A 19292-nucleotide genomic window follows, 5' to 3' on the forward strand; every position below is an offset into this window, starting at 1 on the left:
GGTTTTTAAAATCACTTTTTAAATGCTGTTTTAAAACATTTTTTAAGTTACTGTCATTTGCTCCGTGGCAGGGCCTCAGCTGTCTGGGGAGAAAAAATGTCCTCCCTAGGCTTTATCTTTGTGTCGTTGCTGAGGTCAGCTAGCAAGTCCTTAGGTTATTTTTATCCTGGAAACTGTGTATTGCCTTCTCCATAACCAGTGCCAGTGACAATCCACAGAAGCTTGTCCCCAGAGACCAATTTTGTTTTCTTTGCTCCACACCCAGACTCCTATGCCAAGAGCCTGAGTCTGTGAGTTTTGATCTCCCCACGTGTCACCTGGAGCATGGCTATAATACTGTTAGATTATCAGGACCGGGCAATGCTCGCCTAGTTAGACATTCAGGTGATTGAAGCCAAATCCAAGCACAGCTGTTTTCAGCCTTCTGAAGCATAGGTTGGACACATGAAGTAGTCATGAACTATGTTCTCATATGTATATGTAGAAAAGACCTCTGACAATCATGGAGCTTTCCCCTCAGCATGTGCAGGGAATAAAGGGAAGTAGGAATAAAGTAGGAAGTAGTTTGTGGGATGGAGTCAGATGTGTTGGCTAAAGACACAAAATTAGTACTTAAAATATGTAGGACACTTCCGTTCCATGTTAGTGGTGGAATATTTTAAATCTGATATATAAAAGCCATTTGATATCCAGTATGCTTCATTTCACTAGAAAGCCAAATTAGACCTCAAGATTACTACAAGAACAATGCAGTCCATAAGTCATTGCAACACTGCAGATGTTCTTCAGATAGTGACTAAACTATGAGTCAATATCCTATTTTTCCTTTGACTATAATGAAAATGGAGTCCTTTGCATTGCTTTAGAATAAATCTTGCTTTCAATTTTTGGAAGGAATGGGACTCAACATACTTATCAGCAATGATTCCTGTGTGTATCAGGCATAAAATGCTAAATCTGCATACTGTAAGCAATAATAATTGTTTGTAGTGTCTGTTTACATATCCCTTCATATCTAAGGAGCCTGTTAGATATATATGTGATGGGCTCATGTTGTACTGTTAAGCATGTTTCTGCCTCACTTGCTTCATACACTCACCTCATAAGGATTTAAGAACTGTGGGTTTAGTATAAGAATCTTCTACATTTAATTCCTGATTGCCAAGGGTGTTGTGACCTTCTACTTTAAACACTTTTGATGTTTTTCTCCTTTATATATTAAAGTTCAGGGTCTTTCCCTACTGTTTCCATCACTGAACTTTTTTTTAAAAACGAAAAGCTTAAATGTGTGGGCAAGTGGTAATTCCATCTGTGCCTCTTTGTTGCTGAGCAAAAGAATTTATAATAATCTCTTTAGAAGGCAATCATGAAATTCAGTTGAATTTTAGTGCACAAAGCTTGCTTCATTAATTTCATATGAGTTTTTTTTATGTCATTATGAAAGAGTGATGGCTAGGATAATTATGTAAATTCTTTATCTTTGTCATTGGGAGAAAATGAATTTAGTGCTACTTTTGGGAAAGATTAAATGATGACTGGCAAACTGTTTTATATACAGTTCTCTTAATATTTTTATAATCCAAAGTCTAGTCACTTAGTTCTCTATTTTAGAGAACAGATGTTGTATACTGATACGCTGAGGCCTTAGACATGATCTCATGTAGGTACTGACTCTGAAGCCTTAGAGAAGTCTAGACTACCTGAGAGCTGTTGAACGAGGACTACAATTGGTCATTTATTTGTGTGATGTTTTATGAACCTGAAATAATTCTGCCATAAACAAAAATTTCAAAAATTCAAGGGGTTCCCATGAAAACAGGTTGTGGCTTTAACATTATAATGCTTAATTTCCAGTTAGAAGCACGTATGCGTGCGTACGTGCATGCATGCATGCATGTGTAGTATTTGTCCCTTTTCTATTTAAATATGTTGGCTCTGTCCATATGAAGACGGATCACTGCACCCTAACTTCTACCAGCCATTTAAAGGGTTAGACACGTTTCCCTAAGGAACATATAACAGACAAAATACAAACTGTATGAAGAACCAAAAGAACAATGCAAACCACAACTAATTTATCTTGGATTCATAACCAAATTTCTCCTCCCAATTAAATTACTATTATGTTATCAAGTGTCTTCTGGAAAATTGGGGTAATCTTAACTATTACATGTTTTTAGAATTCAGACTCAGCCAAGCAGCTTCCCTGCTTGTGGGACCCAGCCTTCCTGAGAACACTGGTTTCTTCTGGTCCCCTTTGGATGACACCAAGTAACTCGAAGCGGCTGAGCCAGGGGAGTGGTTGAGGTTCCTGAGTAGAAAATCGCCATACTTCTAAAAGTCTCCTGAGTAATGGAGTGAGAGACACAGTAAAGAGTATAATTTAAACTGGACTACAATTAACTTAGTGTGCGGCTGTTTTGAAATGAAGGGTGTTTCCTCTCTTACACTCTCCCTTTCCTAGCTGGGGACGTGGAACATCCTGAATAGCCTTCTCTTTGGATGGTAGTGCCTCAGGAAAGGGGCTCAGCTGGCAGTGGCAGGGGTGGGGTGGGGTGAGCAACATCACCAGGAGTAAGAGGAGGTGGGTGGATTTCATTGGATCATTGCTGGGGAAGGGCCTGCTGAACTCTGAGCAGCTGCTTTTTTTCAGGGTTACTTCTGATCAGGATTTATTGGATACCTCAAGCCCTGTGTAAGCAGAGGTAGACTTTGAACATGCTGGTACAATCTTTCATACTTGGGTGTTGCTACTGTTGTTCCTGTGTTTTTTTTTGTTTTGTTTTGTTTTGTTTTTTTAAAGTAGAGGAGGAGAGAATCGGGAATTGCCTAGGAGAAAGGAAAATGTGATGTTGAACATTGATTTTTCTGGTAGAATTGGATCGACGTCATTATCACTGTGCCTCTGAACTGAACCACAGTTGCACAGAGCACACACATTCTGTTCACCTCTCAGATCCACTTGTCTCCTGCTTGCATACACAGGGTGAGAACAGTGATCTTCTCTTGTCTGCTTCATACATCTATGATAGACTATTTGACACTTATTTTTATTCTGAAAATCATATATGCAGATGTCACCAAACAAGAATTTCTCTTATGTCATCCATGATGTGAGGTCATAATTGCTTGAGCAATCCCCTTATTTTCTTCTTGAACATTGAGCACAGAGAATCCTATTTTGAGTTTGAAAATTGAGTGGTCACAATCACCTTAAAACATTGCCGCAACTCTGATTTTACCTGGGTGGCAGGTGAGGGTAAAGAGGGCCGGAGGTGGGGAAGTCATATTAAACCTTTTATGTTATTAGAAAGTTAATGATCCTAAGCGTTTTCAAAAGATTTATTTACCTCATAACATTGTTCTTTTCAATTTCACTAAGGTTTTCATATCCTGTGGCTGCTATGACTTAATTTTGTTTGACATACAGTGGGGCAGTGGAGGGGGAAGGATTGCTAAAGGCATAGACCAAATTTGGTAAACACTTTTGAGATAACAAGCACTAGTAAGGGAACACATTGGTGAATAATTTCCTTTACAGTTTTACACTGTCACCTTAAGTATTGGATGCAGCTTAAATAAGCATGGATTATACCAGATGATTGTCAAAAATAGTAATATTCTCCATTTACAAGTGAAAGCTGAGTGACATTTTAAAGTTTTCAGATATTGTAAGCAGTTTGTCAGTGATAAATATTAGATACTCCCACTGTGTAAAAGAGAAAGGGGTCCAGAATTACGGAGCTCCATGCTGCTATCACTTCCTATCCATGTTAATATGGATGTTGTGCATCTTTTGATGACATCACTTATTTTTCTATTTTTTTTCCTTCTCAAAAGTTTCTGTGAAACTTTTATATAGTGGTATTCTTGCTAGCTCATTTTCTAACAGCTTCTAAAATAATCACATATGCAAATATCTATTTAATAAGTGCTCTGTCGTCTCTAATGATTTTCAGGCCCTGATCATGTTGAGTAGTCCTGGCCTATGTTACTGGGGGGCTTTGGCAAAGGGAACCAAGTTGCCTGGTTCATACCTGTCATAAAAACATTCCTTTTGCAGTTAACTTAAGGAAAGAACAGTCCTGTATATGAAGAAATGACTTCCTGGATTCAGGTCTGAACCCCCATAAAGCCAAAAGTGATCACATGACCACCTGTTAACCCTAGCACTACAGGGTGTGGAGTGGGCCTTGCTGGGCCTTGTTGGCCTTCAGTTTAGCTCCAAGTTCATCAAGAGCCCTGTCTCAGAGGAATAAGGCAGGAGAATGATCAAATAGGACACTTGATGTCCTCCTCTGGCCTCTCTGTAAGCACCACCTGCTTTCACACTACACTAACACACACACACACACACACACACACACACACACAATGCACTCATACACATTCATGAAATTTTTAAAAATTCCTGATCTGCACAGAATATTTACCTGAATGTTGTGTGCAGTTAATAATTTATCAGATGTTTATGCCTGATTTATATTTCTTTTTTATTTCATGGTGCCCATGTACCAAGTACCAAAACTTAGAAGGAAAGCAAACAAACCACCACCACCAGTGAATTTGTTGCTGTTCAGCAGTACAATTTGAGTAAGCTTAACTAGTTTTAAACTGGTTACTACTCTGAAAAAGTAAAATACATTGGGATGGCAATGCTACCTCTCGAGCTTCATTATTCTAGTTGGCTGGTTCTGGATTCAGTCCCACAGTGGTGCCCCATAGTCGTAAGTTCTCTCCAGTCCTGCCCTGCGGTCGGGACAAATCTCTCCCTCCCATATCTTACAGCCACTTGATCTCAAGTAAACATACAGAGGCTTATATTAGTTATGAACTATATGGCCATGGCCTATGGCTCAAGCTTCTTGCTAGCTAGCTCTTATAACTTAACTCAGCCCATTTCTATTAATCTATTTTTTGCCACATGTTCCTTGGCTTACTGGTCTGCTGGCATGTTGTTCCTTGGGCAGCGGGCTGGTGTCTCTCTGCCTCTCCTTTCTCTTCCTGTCTATCTGCTTGGATTTCCTCCTGCCTCTAAGCTGCCTTGTCATAGGCCAATGCAGCTTTATTTATCAACCAATCAGAGAAACACATATTCACAGCATACAGAAAGATATTCCACAGCAGTGCCCCCAATTCTAAAAGCCAGACTTTGTTTTATTCTGAGTTATACATGGTAAGCAGCCCATTAAGAACATTAGTCAGATTCTGAAGGAAATTTCTCTAGAGCCCAAAGGGTGGATACCAGTTGCTATCCATCAGAAAAGAGGAAGAGTCAGCCAATTAGAAGACCCCTTATTTAGTGCCTGAGAAACTAGCAATGTAGTGCAAATCTTTGTTCTGAAGAACAGTCATGACTAATAGAAGTTTAACTTGAAACAAATCTAACAGTGTCTACTGGCTATAGAATTCCAAATAATAAATATCTGGCATGAATGAGTAAATAGAGGTGTTTAAGCCAACTGAAGCTGCCCCTGTGATCAGAAGCTGTTAGCCTATAATAGACATCTTGAAAGAGTAAGAAATAATAAGAAACACATTTGAGATTGTGTTTAGACCTGGCTCTGATTACCAGTGGTGTGGCCTTGGGTTGGTGACTTTCCACTAGACCTTAATTTCCTCACCTGTAAATGAAAGGGTGGAACTTAACAATGTTTAAATTACCATCAGCAGTTCTGCACATTAAGTTAGAAGATTTGATAATGTTTAGTATTTGGTAGCTTGCAGAAAGAATATAATCAGAAACTAGTCATGGTTAAATCAGTTATGTGAAGGTTTTGTCTTAAGCAGTTGTTTAAATGTGATCTCATGAAAGATTTCTGTTTGGCACTTATGTACCATTGATCTCTTCAGCCATGGGTGCTGTTTGGTGGAGTGAATTCATTAGTGACCAAGTATACTAGTTAGATGATAAATATGTCACTTTCTATATTAGTTACTTTTCTAGTGTTGTGATAAAACACCATGACCAAAGCAACTTGTAAAACAATGGTTCTCAACCTGTGATTCACGATCATCAGAAAACGCATATTTCTGATAGTCTTAGACTCTGGGACACTGCTCAGTAGCAAAATTAGAGTTAGGAAGTAGCAATGAAAATAATTTTATGGTTGAGGGTCACCATAACTATTAAAGACTTGCAGCATTAGGAAGTTTGAGAACCCCCGAGCTAGAAAGAAGAGTTAATTTTTGCTTCCGGAAGGTTAGAGTCCGTGATGGTAGCAGAAACAGCTAAGAGCTTACATCTCAGACCACCAGCAGAAAGCACACTGGAAATTAAACCCTGAAACCCATTCCCAGTGACTGACACACCTCCTCCAACCTTCTCAGCCTCCCTAAACTGCTCTACCAACTGGAAACCAAACATTCAAATGTCTGAGCCTTACTAAAGTTTTAGTTGTTTGTGTTTTCTGGGTTGAGGTAGAGTTAGGAGTCTTTTTTATGTAGTGAAGCCATTATGAAATAGAATATGAGATAGTTCTAGAGAACTTCTCTAATTGTTCTGCTTTATGTTCCTGCCGTTAGGAAGTTCCCCAGTATCCAAAAGAACATAGTACTATAAAGGAAGAATAACTAGAGGAAGAGGTAAGGAGAATGGAAATGATATTGTCATCTCCAGCAAATAGTATTTTGGAGCTTCATTTCTCTATTCGAAGCTATATTTGTCATTTGAGACAGGACTAGGAGAATAGGGACACCCTAGCATGATGAGACAATAGCCATATGGTTTGGAGGTACCCTTCATTTGGCTCCTGCCTCTTTATTCTAACTCCCCAAAGACTGCACATGTTCATATTCTGTAAGGTACCGTTTCACTGTATGTTTCTCCTTTGAAGTAAACTGGACATTCTCCATGGACAGCAGTGTTGACATGCACATCCAAGCGGAAGAGCACTCCTGACACTTCTTCATTCTCTGCTTTTCCTTCTTCATTCTCTGCTTTTTGGAGAATTGGCTCCAACCTAAATCCTTACAGAAACTTTTTCTTTGAATTTTGTGATCTCTATTTTATAATCAAAAACAGGTAAAGCCCAGAGAGGTAAAACAACTTTGTAAAGTTACTCAGCTTCCTAGTAAAGGGAGAGAGAGTCCACATAGGAAACCTGGAAGCCTCTTGCCTCGGACTCAGTGTCTCAGGCATTTGTTGTGCGGCCACAAAGAAGGGAGCAAATGTAAGAAGATAATAAACAGATGAGGCTTTGCATGCTTCCATGGGTGGGCATGAATATTTCCTAACTTCAGTTTAGGAATTCAATTTAAAATTTGTATCTTATCATGATTCATGATAAATTTCTCTAGAAGGCATGTGGTCCTTCCACTGTCTGACTTCCTGTCACAGAATGGAGACTGGTGTTCTATCCCTTGACCTGTGACTGATTGATTCCTCAGGCTGCACTGGCCTTCTGCAGCCTGGTCCCCAGGTGACTCAGGCCCATTGCTTTCCCTCCCCACCCCCTTGGTCTGCTTTTCTTTCCTGCCCATTAGATTACCTTCTCCTCCTTTTTAACCAACTATGGCTGCTTTAATTTGGACAAAAAACATGGCTTTTTTTTTTTTTTTGTCTTAAATTTTTGTCATTAATCACTGGTATCATAACATCCTCTTAAGGCAAGTTATCCTGTAGCAATGTCCTCTCATTGCAGCAGCCAGAGCAAAAGGCTTCTGGCGAGGGTAAAAATAGCCTTCCTGCCTGCTGGGTTGTTGTTAGCTTTCCTGGCAGTCGGAAATCTTTTGAATTCCTTAATTAGGTCAGCTCCTTGGTAGCTTCTCTGCAGACATTCCCTTACTGCCTGGAACTCTTAGTTGCTTTTAGACCTTGCAACTTTACAGCTGCCTTGAACTATGGTCAGGTAGTCTTTCACTCTGTAGAAATGTATTCCTTTGATTTTTACAATCTGTTTTCTACTGTCCTATCAGAATTTAAAATTCTGAATTTGAGGCTTTGGTACAAAAAGAAGGTGTTCCTTGTTTTCATTAACACTGAAAACTTAAGGCGAGTTTTGAAGTTTCCCCTTCCCAAAATCCTGCTACAATGCTAGTTACGATAAAAAGTCAGGCATTTGAGTTTTGTCTTCTCTCTTTTCTCAGAAAAGAATTACTTCCCCGTTTGTAACCAAAGACGCTAGCAAACTTCCATTTCTCTGGAGCCAAGAGATTCCCTGGATTACTACTGCCTTCTCCCAAATTCCAGTTTAGTACTTGTTAGCCAGCAGAACTGCCCTGCTCCCTTTCTCTCACAGGTGGAAAATGGCTGCTTATCTTTGGCTATTGTTGGAGAGGGGAAAGGAATTGCTGTTTATTGCTTAACTACTGCTACACCATAGGGGCAGAGGGGGCTTATCACTCTACAGAGGTTATTTTAGGGCTATCTCACAATGCCTATAAAGGGAACTAAGGACTTCTGGTCCCTAACATCCAGCAAGATGAAGTAAATTTCAATGGGAAACTGTGATTTTTATCCTTTTTCCCCTATCCACCAAGGCAGAGACATGACCACTTGCTAGCTTTGCTTCTTTCATTCATCCAGCAGCTGATTATTGACTGCATTCTGTGCCCAGGCTCTGGAATACAAGACTCAAAGTCTGTTTTCCAAGAGTTTGCTGCCACATAGGAAGAGATAGCTTAAAAAGGAGTGTGATGGTTAATAGTAATTGTCAGCTTGACACAACCAAAATCACCTGTAAAGGGAGGCCCAGTGAGGAATTTTCCAGTTTGGCCTGTGAGAGATTGTGTTACTTGAGTTAACAGAAGTGGGAAGCCCCATCCTGAATGTGGGTGATACCATTTTAATGGCCTGGGCCCTGGACTGAGTGACTAGGAGAGAGCTAGCTGAGCACTAGGAGGCATACATGCTTTCATTTCCTGGCTACTCTTGACTGTGGATGTACTTCACCTTCCTGCTATCTTGATTTCTCCACAATGATGGATCGTAACCTAGAATTAAGAGCAAAATAAAACCTTTCTTCCCTAAGTTCCTGTCTGTGGAGTATTTTATCACAACAATAGGAAATGAAACTAAGACCTCAGTAACACGGTAGGAGTGGTGCTATGGCCTGCACAGACTTCCATAGGAAATAAGGCCAGTAGAGAACTGCCTATAGCAGGGCAGGGGATGGTAGAGGGAATGGAAGTGGAACTTGAGTGGTGAGACACTGGGGCATTCCACAGAGAAGGTAACCCAGAAGCAGAGGTTATGAGTTAGCAGGTCTGAATGCCAGTAAGAGTAAGGAAATGGCTTTGTGAGCAGATAGGAGAGAACACACATGTAAGGATTTTTTTTCTGGCTTCCTACTGACAGCCACATTCATCCCATAGAGGGGTTTTGTTTAGCCTGAACTCTGTGTGTATATAATGGGTTTTAAATGGGTCTTCAGAAAAGAGTAAGAGTCTGCAGCTGGCATCAGTGCCAGGTCTTCCTTTGTGATTTTATATAGAAACGCTATGAACAGTTGGTTACAGGAAAGATAGATCAGGAGACCAAGTGAGGTTGTGGACTTTGATTGTTAAATACTTTTTTTTTTTTATCATAAGGCACAGAGCATAGTGAGTACTTTCATTGCATTAGGTCATACTGACATTGGTTCTACATTTATGTAAGTATAAAGTTGGTATCATAACCAGTGAATTTATAATGGGCCTTTAGCTTTTGTTATTGTTCTCTAGGTATCCACAGCACCATCTTGCTAAAGTATCTGGCAGTATTGATTAAAAACAAAAAGTATGTAAAGGCCACGTGTTACTGTTAATAAGTATTTGTGACAGTATAGCTTTGAGTTAGACATGAACTAAATAAAATTACCACTCTCAGAATTAGGAGGATAGTCCTTAATCAAACAACACCTACAATGTATGTGTCCATATACAAATATATATGCATATGTGTATGTTATGGAAGGTAGAAAATTTAATGAGGGTTACTGAAAACTCCTTTCCTTTTTCTTTCGGAGTATCTAAGTTATTCTAGCTTTTGACAGCTTAAAAAAATAACTAAGAATTTCATGCTACATGCGACTGTATAGGACCATATTGGCTATGTTCTAGACAGCAAAGCCATTATTTCTTATGTAACTTGGCTTGTACCACGTCACAAATGATGCTAGCTTGACTCTGAAGAAGAGAAGGTCATTGTAGAACATTGATAGTTTTCATTGCTTGAGTTTGTTTGAAGTAGGTGCTTTTTTGTTTCATTTCCTGCTGAATCATCTGTAAGCAATAATATCTGGGTTTCTCCTTAGAAAATATTCTCCTTAGAAAAAATAATTCTGAAAGTAACCTGTACCTTTATTACTAATAAAATAGAGCATTGCCTTTTATCTCCTTGACAAGCTTGCTTAGTCCTAAAAGAGCATGATAGTACACACTGTTCTTTAGGACAATCTTCTCCTTATTAACTCTAAGTCCATCGTTTGCTAAGTAGTGCTTCTTTCCAACTCATAGATGCCCAGCATGGACCTGTTAAGCTGATGCACGGACCTTTTCTAGCTGTAGAATTTGGTAGTGTAGTTCCCCAGAGTCACACTGTATTGGTTGCCTATATTTGGCTAGGTTGAATCGTGTCTACAAATATAGCCTCTGCCTTCTGTATGATATGTGCTAGACTCTGGCTCCAAATGCCATAGCTGCCTCCAGAGACATGCCGTATTTCTGGCGATGGTGTCCCTTAGGATTGCTGATCAGGTAGTATTTTTTTATATTTATAACAGTCAATAGCAAAAGCCTTCAAGGATTGAATTTTAGCCATCAAATGAGTTCACTTGCCTGAAATCCTAAAAAGTCATTCCTTTTCCTTCAGGAACTAAATTATAAATATACCAAAACATGTTTATAGATAGATGAGTTATCAAAAAAACAACCCAACAAAACCACAGGCACTAGGTAATATGTATGTTCACATATCTCAATTATTTTTATTTATCTTTATTCATTTGTGAAGTGCTGGTGTTTTAAGTTCAATAGAATGAACTTATTGAGTGCTTTATGATGTCTAAGCCGAAAACTTAGATAGGTTTAAGTAAAAAAGTTTTAGTCCCAAAGGGCATTTATTATTAAAAAAAATAATAATAAGAGAATTATTCAGTAGGTGAGATGATTGCTTAAGACTGACTGTGGCTGTGTGGCTAGAAGTAAAATTTGGTGAGCTAATTTAAAGAGATGTTTCCATTTTGGGAAAAGTGTCTTGAAAAAAGGTGACCCTGAAAATATTTGAAAAAGCTTCTCAGAGAGCTTGTATCCTTAACAAAAACCAACATACAGATGTTTCCAACAGGTTAACTAATAATTGTCATACTAAGTGACCAAAATATCCTTTAGTAGTCCCATACAAACAATGTAATATTATTTGATACTAAAAGAAATGAGCTATTAAGCTCCAGAAAAGACATAAAAGTCCCAAGTAAGTGAAAGAAGCCAGTCTGATAAGGCTTGGTTCTATGATTTCAGCCACATGATATACTAGAAAAGTGAAAGCTATAAAATTAGCAAAAAGATCTAAGGTTGGGGTAAAAGGACAGAATGAATAGGTGGAGTACAGAGAAATCTTAGGATAATGAAACTACTCTATGATTCTGTATCAGTTGGTGCATGTGGAAACATGTTGTTATACATTTGTTTGAACACTACGAATGAAAGAATAGGACCTCTGAACTTCGGGTGTTAATGAAATGCTTATTTAGATCCATCACTTAAAAACAAATGCACCAGTCTGGTGCTAACTTTTGCTGAAAATTTAAAAAAAAAAAAGAACTCTAGGTAGATAGGTAGGTACCTAGACAGATAGATACAATATCCAGTCCTTCACTGGGAATAGGCAGTGAGACCCACTGTGGATCTGTGGGAAGGGATAGTCAGGACCTTAGCCATGGAATAGGAAAGGGAAGATAATGACCAATAGTGGCAGCCACAGAGCAAAGAAGACAGAAGGCACAGAAGGGCAGAGGGGATAGCTTATAGAAGATTCAGTTCCTACATGGTATGAAGGGTGCTTTGCGAGGATTTCCAGAAAGGGAGAGATAGTTGTTATTCGTAATTATGAGTGACTTTTTAGATTTATTAGTTATAGAAAGGATTTACAGAATTGGGCAAACCATTGAGGAAACATTATGAAATTTAAAAAGAAAAAAAAAATCTCTTAATGTCCTACTGATATTTTAAAACTTGGGGGAAAAATTCTTAATTGTTTTGGGAGGATGCCACACAGGTATTGTATTGGCCTCATGATCAAAGCTAGTGCTTGCCTGACAGTAAGCCTATCACAAGGCCAAGCTAAAGCTGTCAGGGAAAGGCTTACTCTCATATTCCATCTGGGGACACTGCCAGGGGCTCCCAGGGTTGTGTTGTGTCTTGGGTGCAGTGTTGAACTGGTATATTCAGAAAGCTAAGGAGCAGACCAGCTGTGAAAAGTCACTTACCTTAAAGTGGGGCACATACCTTAGCAGAGCCAAATTTTGGTGTCTGTGAAACCGAAATATTTCTCTGTCTTCAGAAAGTACCCAAAAGATGTGTTTCTGTTGAGTTTGAACTTTGTTCAACTGGGCCAGCTGATGTGATCTGTCATCTGGCTTCCCTTTGCTGTTTGTAGCCTCTCTTAGCCCCAAGTAAGAGACATTATGGCTCATGTGGAACAGCCCCAGCTTCAACTACAGTGCTAGCACCAAAGAAATTAGGCCACATCCATAGAAACACAGAGATAGCTCTTCTCAGCCTAATTTTAACCAATGTAAGTGTTTATTTATGTATTGACTTCTTAGTTCATCTTTGGAAATGTTTGATGATGTAAGAAAATGGTTTTGATAACTCCTGTTAACTCATTTGCTTAGAGGATTGCATAGTGACAAAATCTAGACATACATTTCATTAGTAAAATCAGGTGAGGACCCTTCCCTGCAGGTCTTAAATGGTTCATGTCATATTCTTGTTTCTAGCATCTCAAGTCTATTCATTAAAAAAAAAAAAAATGCTGTGATGGGAATAGAATCCAAGCATAGTTTAAAGCAGTTTCAGTGGCATTTACCAGAGTTGGGTACTTGACCTGTATATCAGCATTAAGGAAATAAGCCAATATTTAGGCAGAAAATGAAATATCAAAATCAGTTTTCACTTTCTCCCTCTCTCTATTCTTCCACTCCTTCCCCCAAATAAGCTGAAATCTTAAGTTAGGGCAGTTAATTTAATCTCAGAAAGCCTCTTTATTTTATTTTAAATCGGTTGCAAAATTTAGTCAGTTGTGGTTTTCCCATGTGGGACCCCAGGTTTGGGGCTTGTGTTCATTACAGGTTGTGGCCCTCTCTCCTCATGACATGAAGTGTTCCTAATGAAGTTCCTCTCAAAGACACAAGGTTTTAACATTGACACTCACTTCTGAAGATTTGGTGTTGGGTTGATGGGACCACATTAGAGTCTCTGTGAACGGGGTAGAGGCTTGCTGGCATTCAGAGAAGCCCTGCTCCAGCCTGAAGGCTTAGCCGAGTCTCTGCCTTTTCTCTGCTTTTCCATAGCCCATGAGACTCCCAGCTCTGTGAGGCCAGAATTGAGTATTATCTCCTGAAGGAATTGTCATGCTTCATAGTCAGTTAGATATTATTATGCTACTTCTGACTGTAGCCGAGAATTAGCAACCTAGTTTTTCTGCCCATTCTTCAGATGAGCAGCAGAACTTGATGAGGGCTCTTCACCATTTTTCTGAAAGTTGGTAAAGATAAGCATGTAGGGTATGGGGACTTAAAAACGTTGCCTCAATGACATTTACTTTAGAACTCAGAGTGTACACAATATGTATTCAATAAGGATTTGTGGTCTAGATAGCTCTTCAAAAAGCAGAAATATAATTTCTTAAAGGCAGAGAAATCCCATTGCCTTCCCTTGCCAATTTGTAAGACAGTTTATCCAACAATTTCAGTACTTTCACAAGCTCTTTTTTGGGAGTAGCTCTTAAATAGTGATTTTAGCTTCAAAATTTATGAACCATTTCAAACTTGGAAGCCAAGTGACCATGCATTATTGAGTACTTAGTGTGTTTGTGGTCTGTGTCAGGGCTTTGATCTCTTTCTAGAATATAAAAGTCAGACAGACTCTCCTCTTTACCTTTACTGTGCACTGCCCAAAACCTGAATTCAAACCTACCAGCATGCCTTTGCCTTTTTTCTTAGAAAAAAGTCACATAAGAAAATATTGTGATTAAAGTGTCCTTTAAAAAAGCAACAACCAACACAGATGAAAAATATTTCACATTCATGGGACAAAAGATTTCAAGATTGTTATTATAGATTGTCAGAACACAGTGGTATAAAGGACAGTACTTTGGGTGGTGACTTGGAAACAAGAATGACTCAGTAGTTAAATAGTTAATATATCATGAATAGTTAAATATGAGGGAGACTTATTACCTTCAGATTCCCCCTTTGGTGCATCAATGCTTGATACATCCTCTGAATCATTACGTTCCTGAGAACAACAAATCTGTCCCAAAATACAGACTTGTAAATACCTTGCATATTAGAAGCCGTCAACTCAGCTCTGTTATTGAATAAGTTAAACCATCTATGAAAAAAAATTAGTAACGGCCTTCTTTTACCTTCAGGTCGTCTAAACTATTCATATCCAGGATCCGATAGTTCTCTGCTTATTAATGGTAAGTGATAATTGATTTACCCTAGTGAAGTACACAAAACTGAAGTTAGTATTAGGTGAGAAAATATAGTATTTGTGCTTCAACAACTGCAGAAGTGACACTTACTTGTTCTACAATGACAGTTGTAGTTTGCTATTAATCACCTATTTTAACAATAATTCTTGTCCCTCAAAATTGTGACAGAACCTTTTCTCTAAAAAATACAGAGAGCCACTTGGTTTTCCATTCCGAAATTAGTGAAGAGAGTGAATATGAATCCCATAATGACACAGACCGCCGTCATGAAATGCTAGTTAGCTTCTGTAGATCAAATGCCAGGAGAAGAGAGGACAGCCAGGAACTTAGAGTCAGAAAGAGGCAGCCCAAGACCACAGTGCTTTACATTCCAAAGAGAAGGTCATTCATTATTTACCATCAAGGATAGCATGAAGAATGAAGATGTATTGGCCTTTACAATTCCTTTCATAGTGTCTCCTTACCTGGCCCAAGCACTACTTATGTGCCCACAAATCCTCCTTTTATGTGTGCATGCCAGAAGTAAGTTACAGGTCACAGGGAAGGCAAAGGCATCTACTCAAAGAATTTAAAAACTTTAAAGTACATATATATTTTTGATATCACAGTTTAAAATAAATAGGTGGAGCGCAGAAGTCTTTCTTTTCCTTTTTATTTGCTTGTGTATGTGTGTGTGTGTATGTGTATGATTTATTTTTATCTATTTTATGTGTATATGTCTGTATGAATATATGTTACATGTATGCCAATTCCTGTGGAAGCCAGAAAAGGGCATTGGATTCCCGGGAGCTGAAGTGAGCTGCTATGTGGGTACTGGGAACTGACCTTGGGTCTTCTGGAAGAGCAGGAACCACCCTTAACCACTGAGCCATCTCTCCAGTTCCTGGTATTTTTTTTTTCCAGATTTCTGTTAGTTTCAAATCTCTTTTAAGATCTCCTATCCTCCAAGAATTATTCTTGCTGCATTTACATCATTCCTTAAGCAAACAGAAACAAACAAACAAAACCACCTTGTCTGTGGCAAATAGTAAAGGAGGAATTGAAAATGATTGTTATAACGAGGTTTCCTTTTAGTTAGTACTTCAAAACGGTGTCCTGTGGAATAGAGGTTTGTTAGCCACCCACCCCCTAAGTCGACAAGAGAGTAGATGTATGAGAGGTACTGGGCCCACCAGCTCTTCTGGAAGATGTGTAGTACACTAAAATCTCACTCTTTGATCACACTCAAGTCTCTTCATGCTGCAGTGGCAGAAATAATAATAATAAAACAACATCTATATAGTATAATCTCATAATATAATATAGTAGCACAAAAATATCCAAGTTAAAACCTACCCCTACTGGTGTTGGCATAGGGATGAGGTGCATATCCCTTCCATGGAACAAGGTTTACCCTTTCCTGTAAGCTAGATCCAGGCTCAGATCTAGGTACAGGAAATTACAGTGAGCCAAGATTTGGGATATGGCTGAATGATCCCAGGTAAGGTAGTTGACTTTATCTATGTTAATTTCTTCATGAAGTTGTTCAGTTGGATCACTTGCCTGTAGGACTCATCTTTGTGAAGTGAAAAAAAAAAAACTCTAGTAACTTTCCCTTAGATATCAACACATTTAAATTTTAAGATTCTTTTGTTATGCCATTCCTTTTTTCTCCATTAATATTTATTTTTATGAATAGTTTATTTTCAGTGACTATTACTTGGCAAAGGAAAAATAATAAAGATGACCTTTCTCCCCAAGTTTTATGTTTTGAAATTTTATTGGTCCGTAAACTATAGTGGAATGCCAGATGCTTCATTTCCACTGCTGCTTACATAGAAGTTTTATTTCTTATGAAAATATACTGACTGGGGGTTAATATCTCAAACTAAGAGATGTGACAATGAAGAAAACTAAAAAGATATTTAAAAGGGAGAAACTCTGGCTTCTTAAGGCAGACCCAAGAGTGTGAAGTCATGATTGCCATGGTCTCAGGTTAATAACCAGCTCCACAGGGCCCAAACTAGGTTTTGTCAGATGTGAGTGACCTGGTGTTAGTTTTAAGTAGGAAACCAGTAGGACCAGATGCCGATTTAGTCATGTGTACTGAAAAATGAAACTTGTGGGTAGACCAGATACCAGAACTGACTCATTCATTCGCCAGTATTAAAGTCAAACGTATTAGAAGATTGTTTAAGTGGGGGCAGGAGAGATGGTTCAGTGGTTAAGAGCACATACTGCACTTGCAGATGACCCAAGGCTCTGAAGCACTGTTACTTCATCTCCAGGGAGATCCAACACCTCAGGCATCCTCAGGCACCTGCACTCATGTGCACAGACTGACACACATAATTGAAATATAAAGTAAAATAATTTTAAACGATTACTTAAAATTCATGAAATCAGAATGGGTTAGAAAAAGATGACAGTGAAACCTTCAGCACCTTGTTTTAAGCATGGGTGTTGGCTATTCCTTCAGCCATTTTTATAAAACATCCTGGCAAATGGGCCTCTTCTGTAATAAATCGATCTTATTGCACTGATTCTTAGTAGCTTTGCTCTGAGGCTAGGTCAGATTTGGGTGTATTTTATCTTGGAAGTCTGATCTGTGGGAGTAAATGTGCTTAATGAAGACAGGCGCAGGAGTTACAGAAGCCTCCCAACTTGCAGGGTTGATGATCACTTATCGCACCAAGCACAGAGTAAGTCAAACTAAAACCACTGATTTTTTTGGTTAAGAATATGCACACTAAGGATTTACAAAACGGAGCGACAACGTCATGGGATTATTAAGATGAACCTGTAAAAGTTGTCTGGGGAACAAGTTTTCTCTTTGGTATTAAAATAAGTAACCCAAACCACCACTTTTAAATATTAGATCCCTCAACTTTTTCCTGTTTTAAAAAATGGATAATAAAAGCTTGATACCATGTCACTTTATCACCAAGACTGGAAGGGCTGCAGGGAGCTGTTCTTCCTGGTCATCATAGTTTATTCAGACTTTAAAAACCATGGGAAGTGATTCTGTCCATGAAGCAGTATGTTTCTATATCTTCCAGAGCTTTACCTCACTAGTGTCACCAGTAAGAGCCCTTTTCCTTCCCCCTTTGAATTAAAAATAAGAGCTACTTACCTCTCCTTTTGAACATTTTAATGCAAAAATTTGAATTTTGATTGGTTTTTATTATGTAACTTATTTTGAATTTTTTAAGCAATCTCAAAACTTTGGGTGAGGAAATTGGGTTTAAATCCTAACTAATAAAAAGAAAAGAGACAGAACCGTTTCCCAATTTGGGGCAGTTTATATTGGGATAACATTGGAATTTGCTTATACAATGATAAAAGGGCTTACTCATCCACAGATCACATGACTTCTTGCTTTGCTGTGTTTTAGTCACCCATTTTCATACTATCCAGTAACCTTCATGGATGAGTGCCTTTTCAAAGATGTGCTAGTGTAATTCAACCAATAGTGATTAAAACCTCTGCAATACTGCTCTAGTGTTCTTTCTAGGGAATTACATACCTCACTTCTGTGTTATAGAGGTTTTGTTTTTATTATTTTTCCTGGGTAAAATTCTTGGGCTTAAATGTATTTAAAAATCCAAACTTTCTAGCTACTTTTTGGATGTCATATTAGTGTATTAGTTTGCTCAGGGGGCAGTAACAAGCACACAGACTGTGACTTAAATAAGTTATTCCCCTACAGTTGTGAAGGCTAGTCACTTTTTGGGGCTTGGAAGTCAGTCACTTTGTGGGGCCTAGAAGTCACTTTGTAGGGCTAGAAGTCACTTTGTGGGGCCCAGAAGTAACTTTGTGGGGCCTCGAAGTCACTTTTGGGGGGCTAGAAGTCACTTTGTGGGGCTTGGAAGTCACTCAGTGGGGCCTAGAAGTCACTCTGTGGGGCCTAGAAGTCACTCTGTGGGGCCTAGAAGTCCAAGATGAAGGCATGCCCAGGAGTGATTTCTCTGAGACTTCTCATTGGTGTGATGATGGCTTCTCCTTACATAGTCTGTCCTCTTTACACATTTGCATCCTAGCTTCTTAGAAGGACAGAAGTCGTGTGGGATTAGGCCCCACCAAAGGTCCTCATTTAACTTAACCCCTTTAAAGACTATCTCTAAAAGCCATCATATTCTGAAGTTCTTAAAGGTAAGACTTCAGCATATAAATCACCCACAATGAATGTTTTTTACTAGTAAATTTTATGTTTTATGGTTCTGAAACATAAGCTTGAAACGTAGTTTCTTAGTTAAGTAAAAGTGCTAAATATGAGTCAGACTTACCTCTAAGTTTTTTTCTGGTGTGACTTAGTTAAACACTAAGTTAAGTGTTGACTGGAAGATTAATTAAAGTATTTATCCCTATGTTGAAGCTTAATTTTATCTAAGGAAACCACTGTCACTACCACCTCCATTAAAAAGAGAAGTCTGTACTTTTGTTCTATCATTTTTCCTTTAATTTTTATTTTCAGTTCTCCATTCTTGACTATTTTAGCCCTTAGAATGAACTGTTTCAAAGTTAAACTTTGGGCACAAGAAAGATCCCAGAACAACAACAGAATGTTAGGTTTTGGAACTCGTTTATATAGTTTTTTTTCCTCTGGTGATGTCTGTTCATTTAGAAGCATCAGTGTTTTCTTGTCCCAGAGAAGGAGTGTCGAGACCTAGCT

At 38.6% G+C, this 19292-nt stretch overlaps 1 protein-coding gene across 2 annotated transcripts in view; it reads left to right on the plus strand.

The window, feature by feature from the left end:
- The window catches only part of Cpeb4 (cytoplasmic polyadenylation element binding protein 4), a 63821-nt gene that overhangs the window by 24185 nt on the left and 20344 nt on the right, over positions 1-19292 (plus strand). Inside the window, exon 3 of one of the 2 annotated variants that reach the window (XM_059270251.1) lies at positions 14576-14626. The exons of the other annotated variant lie outside the window; for it this stretch is intronic. Within the exon in view, the coding sequence (XP_059126234.1) occupies positions 14576-14626 (51 nt within the window). The remainder of the gene's footprint in view (positions 1-14575; positions 14627-19292) is intronic. 2 annotated transcript variants of the gene reach the window in all.

This window comes from Peromyscus eremicus, chromosome 8a, assembly GCF_949786415.1.
Source record: "Peromyscus eremicus chromosome 8a, PerEre_H2_v1, whole genome shotgun sequence".
Lineage (NCBI taxonomy): Eukaryota > Metazoa > Chordata > Mammalia > Rodentia > Cricetidae > Peromyscus > Peromyscus eremicus.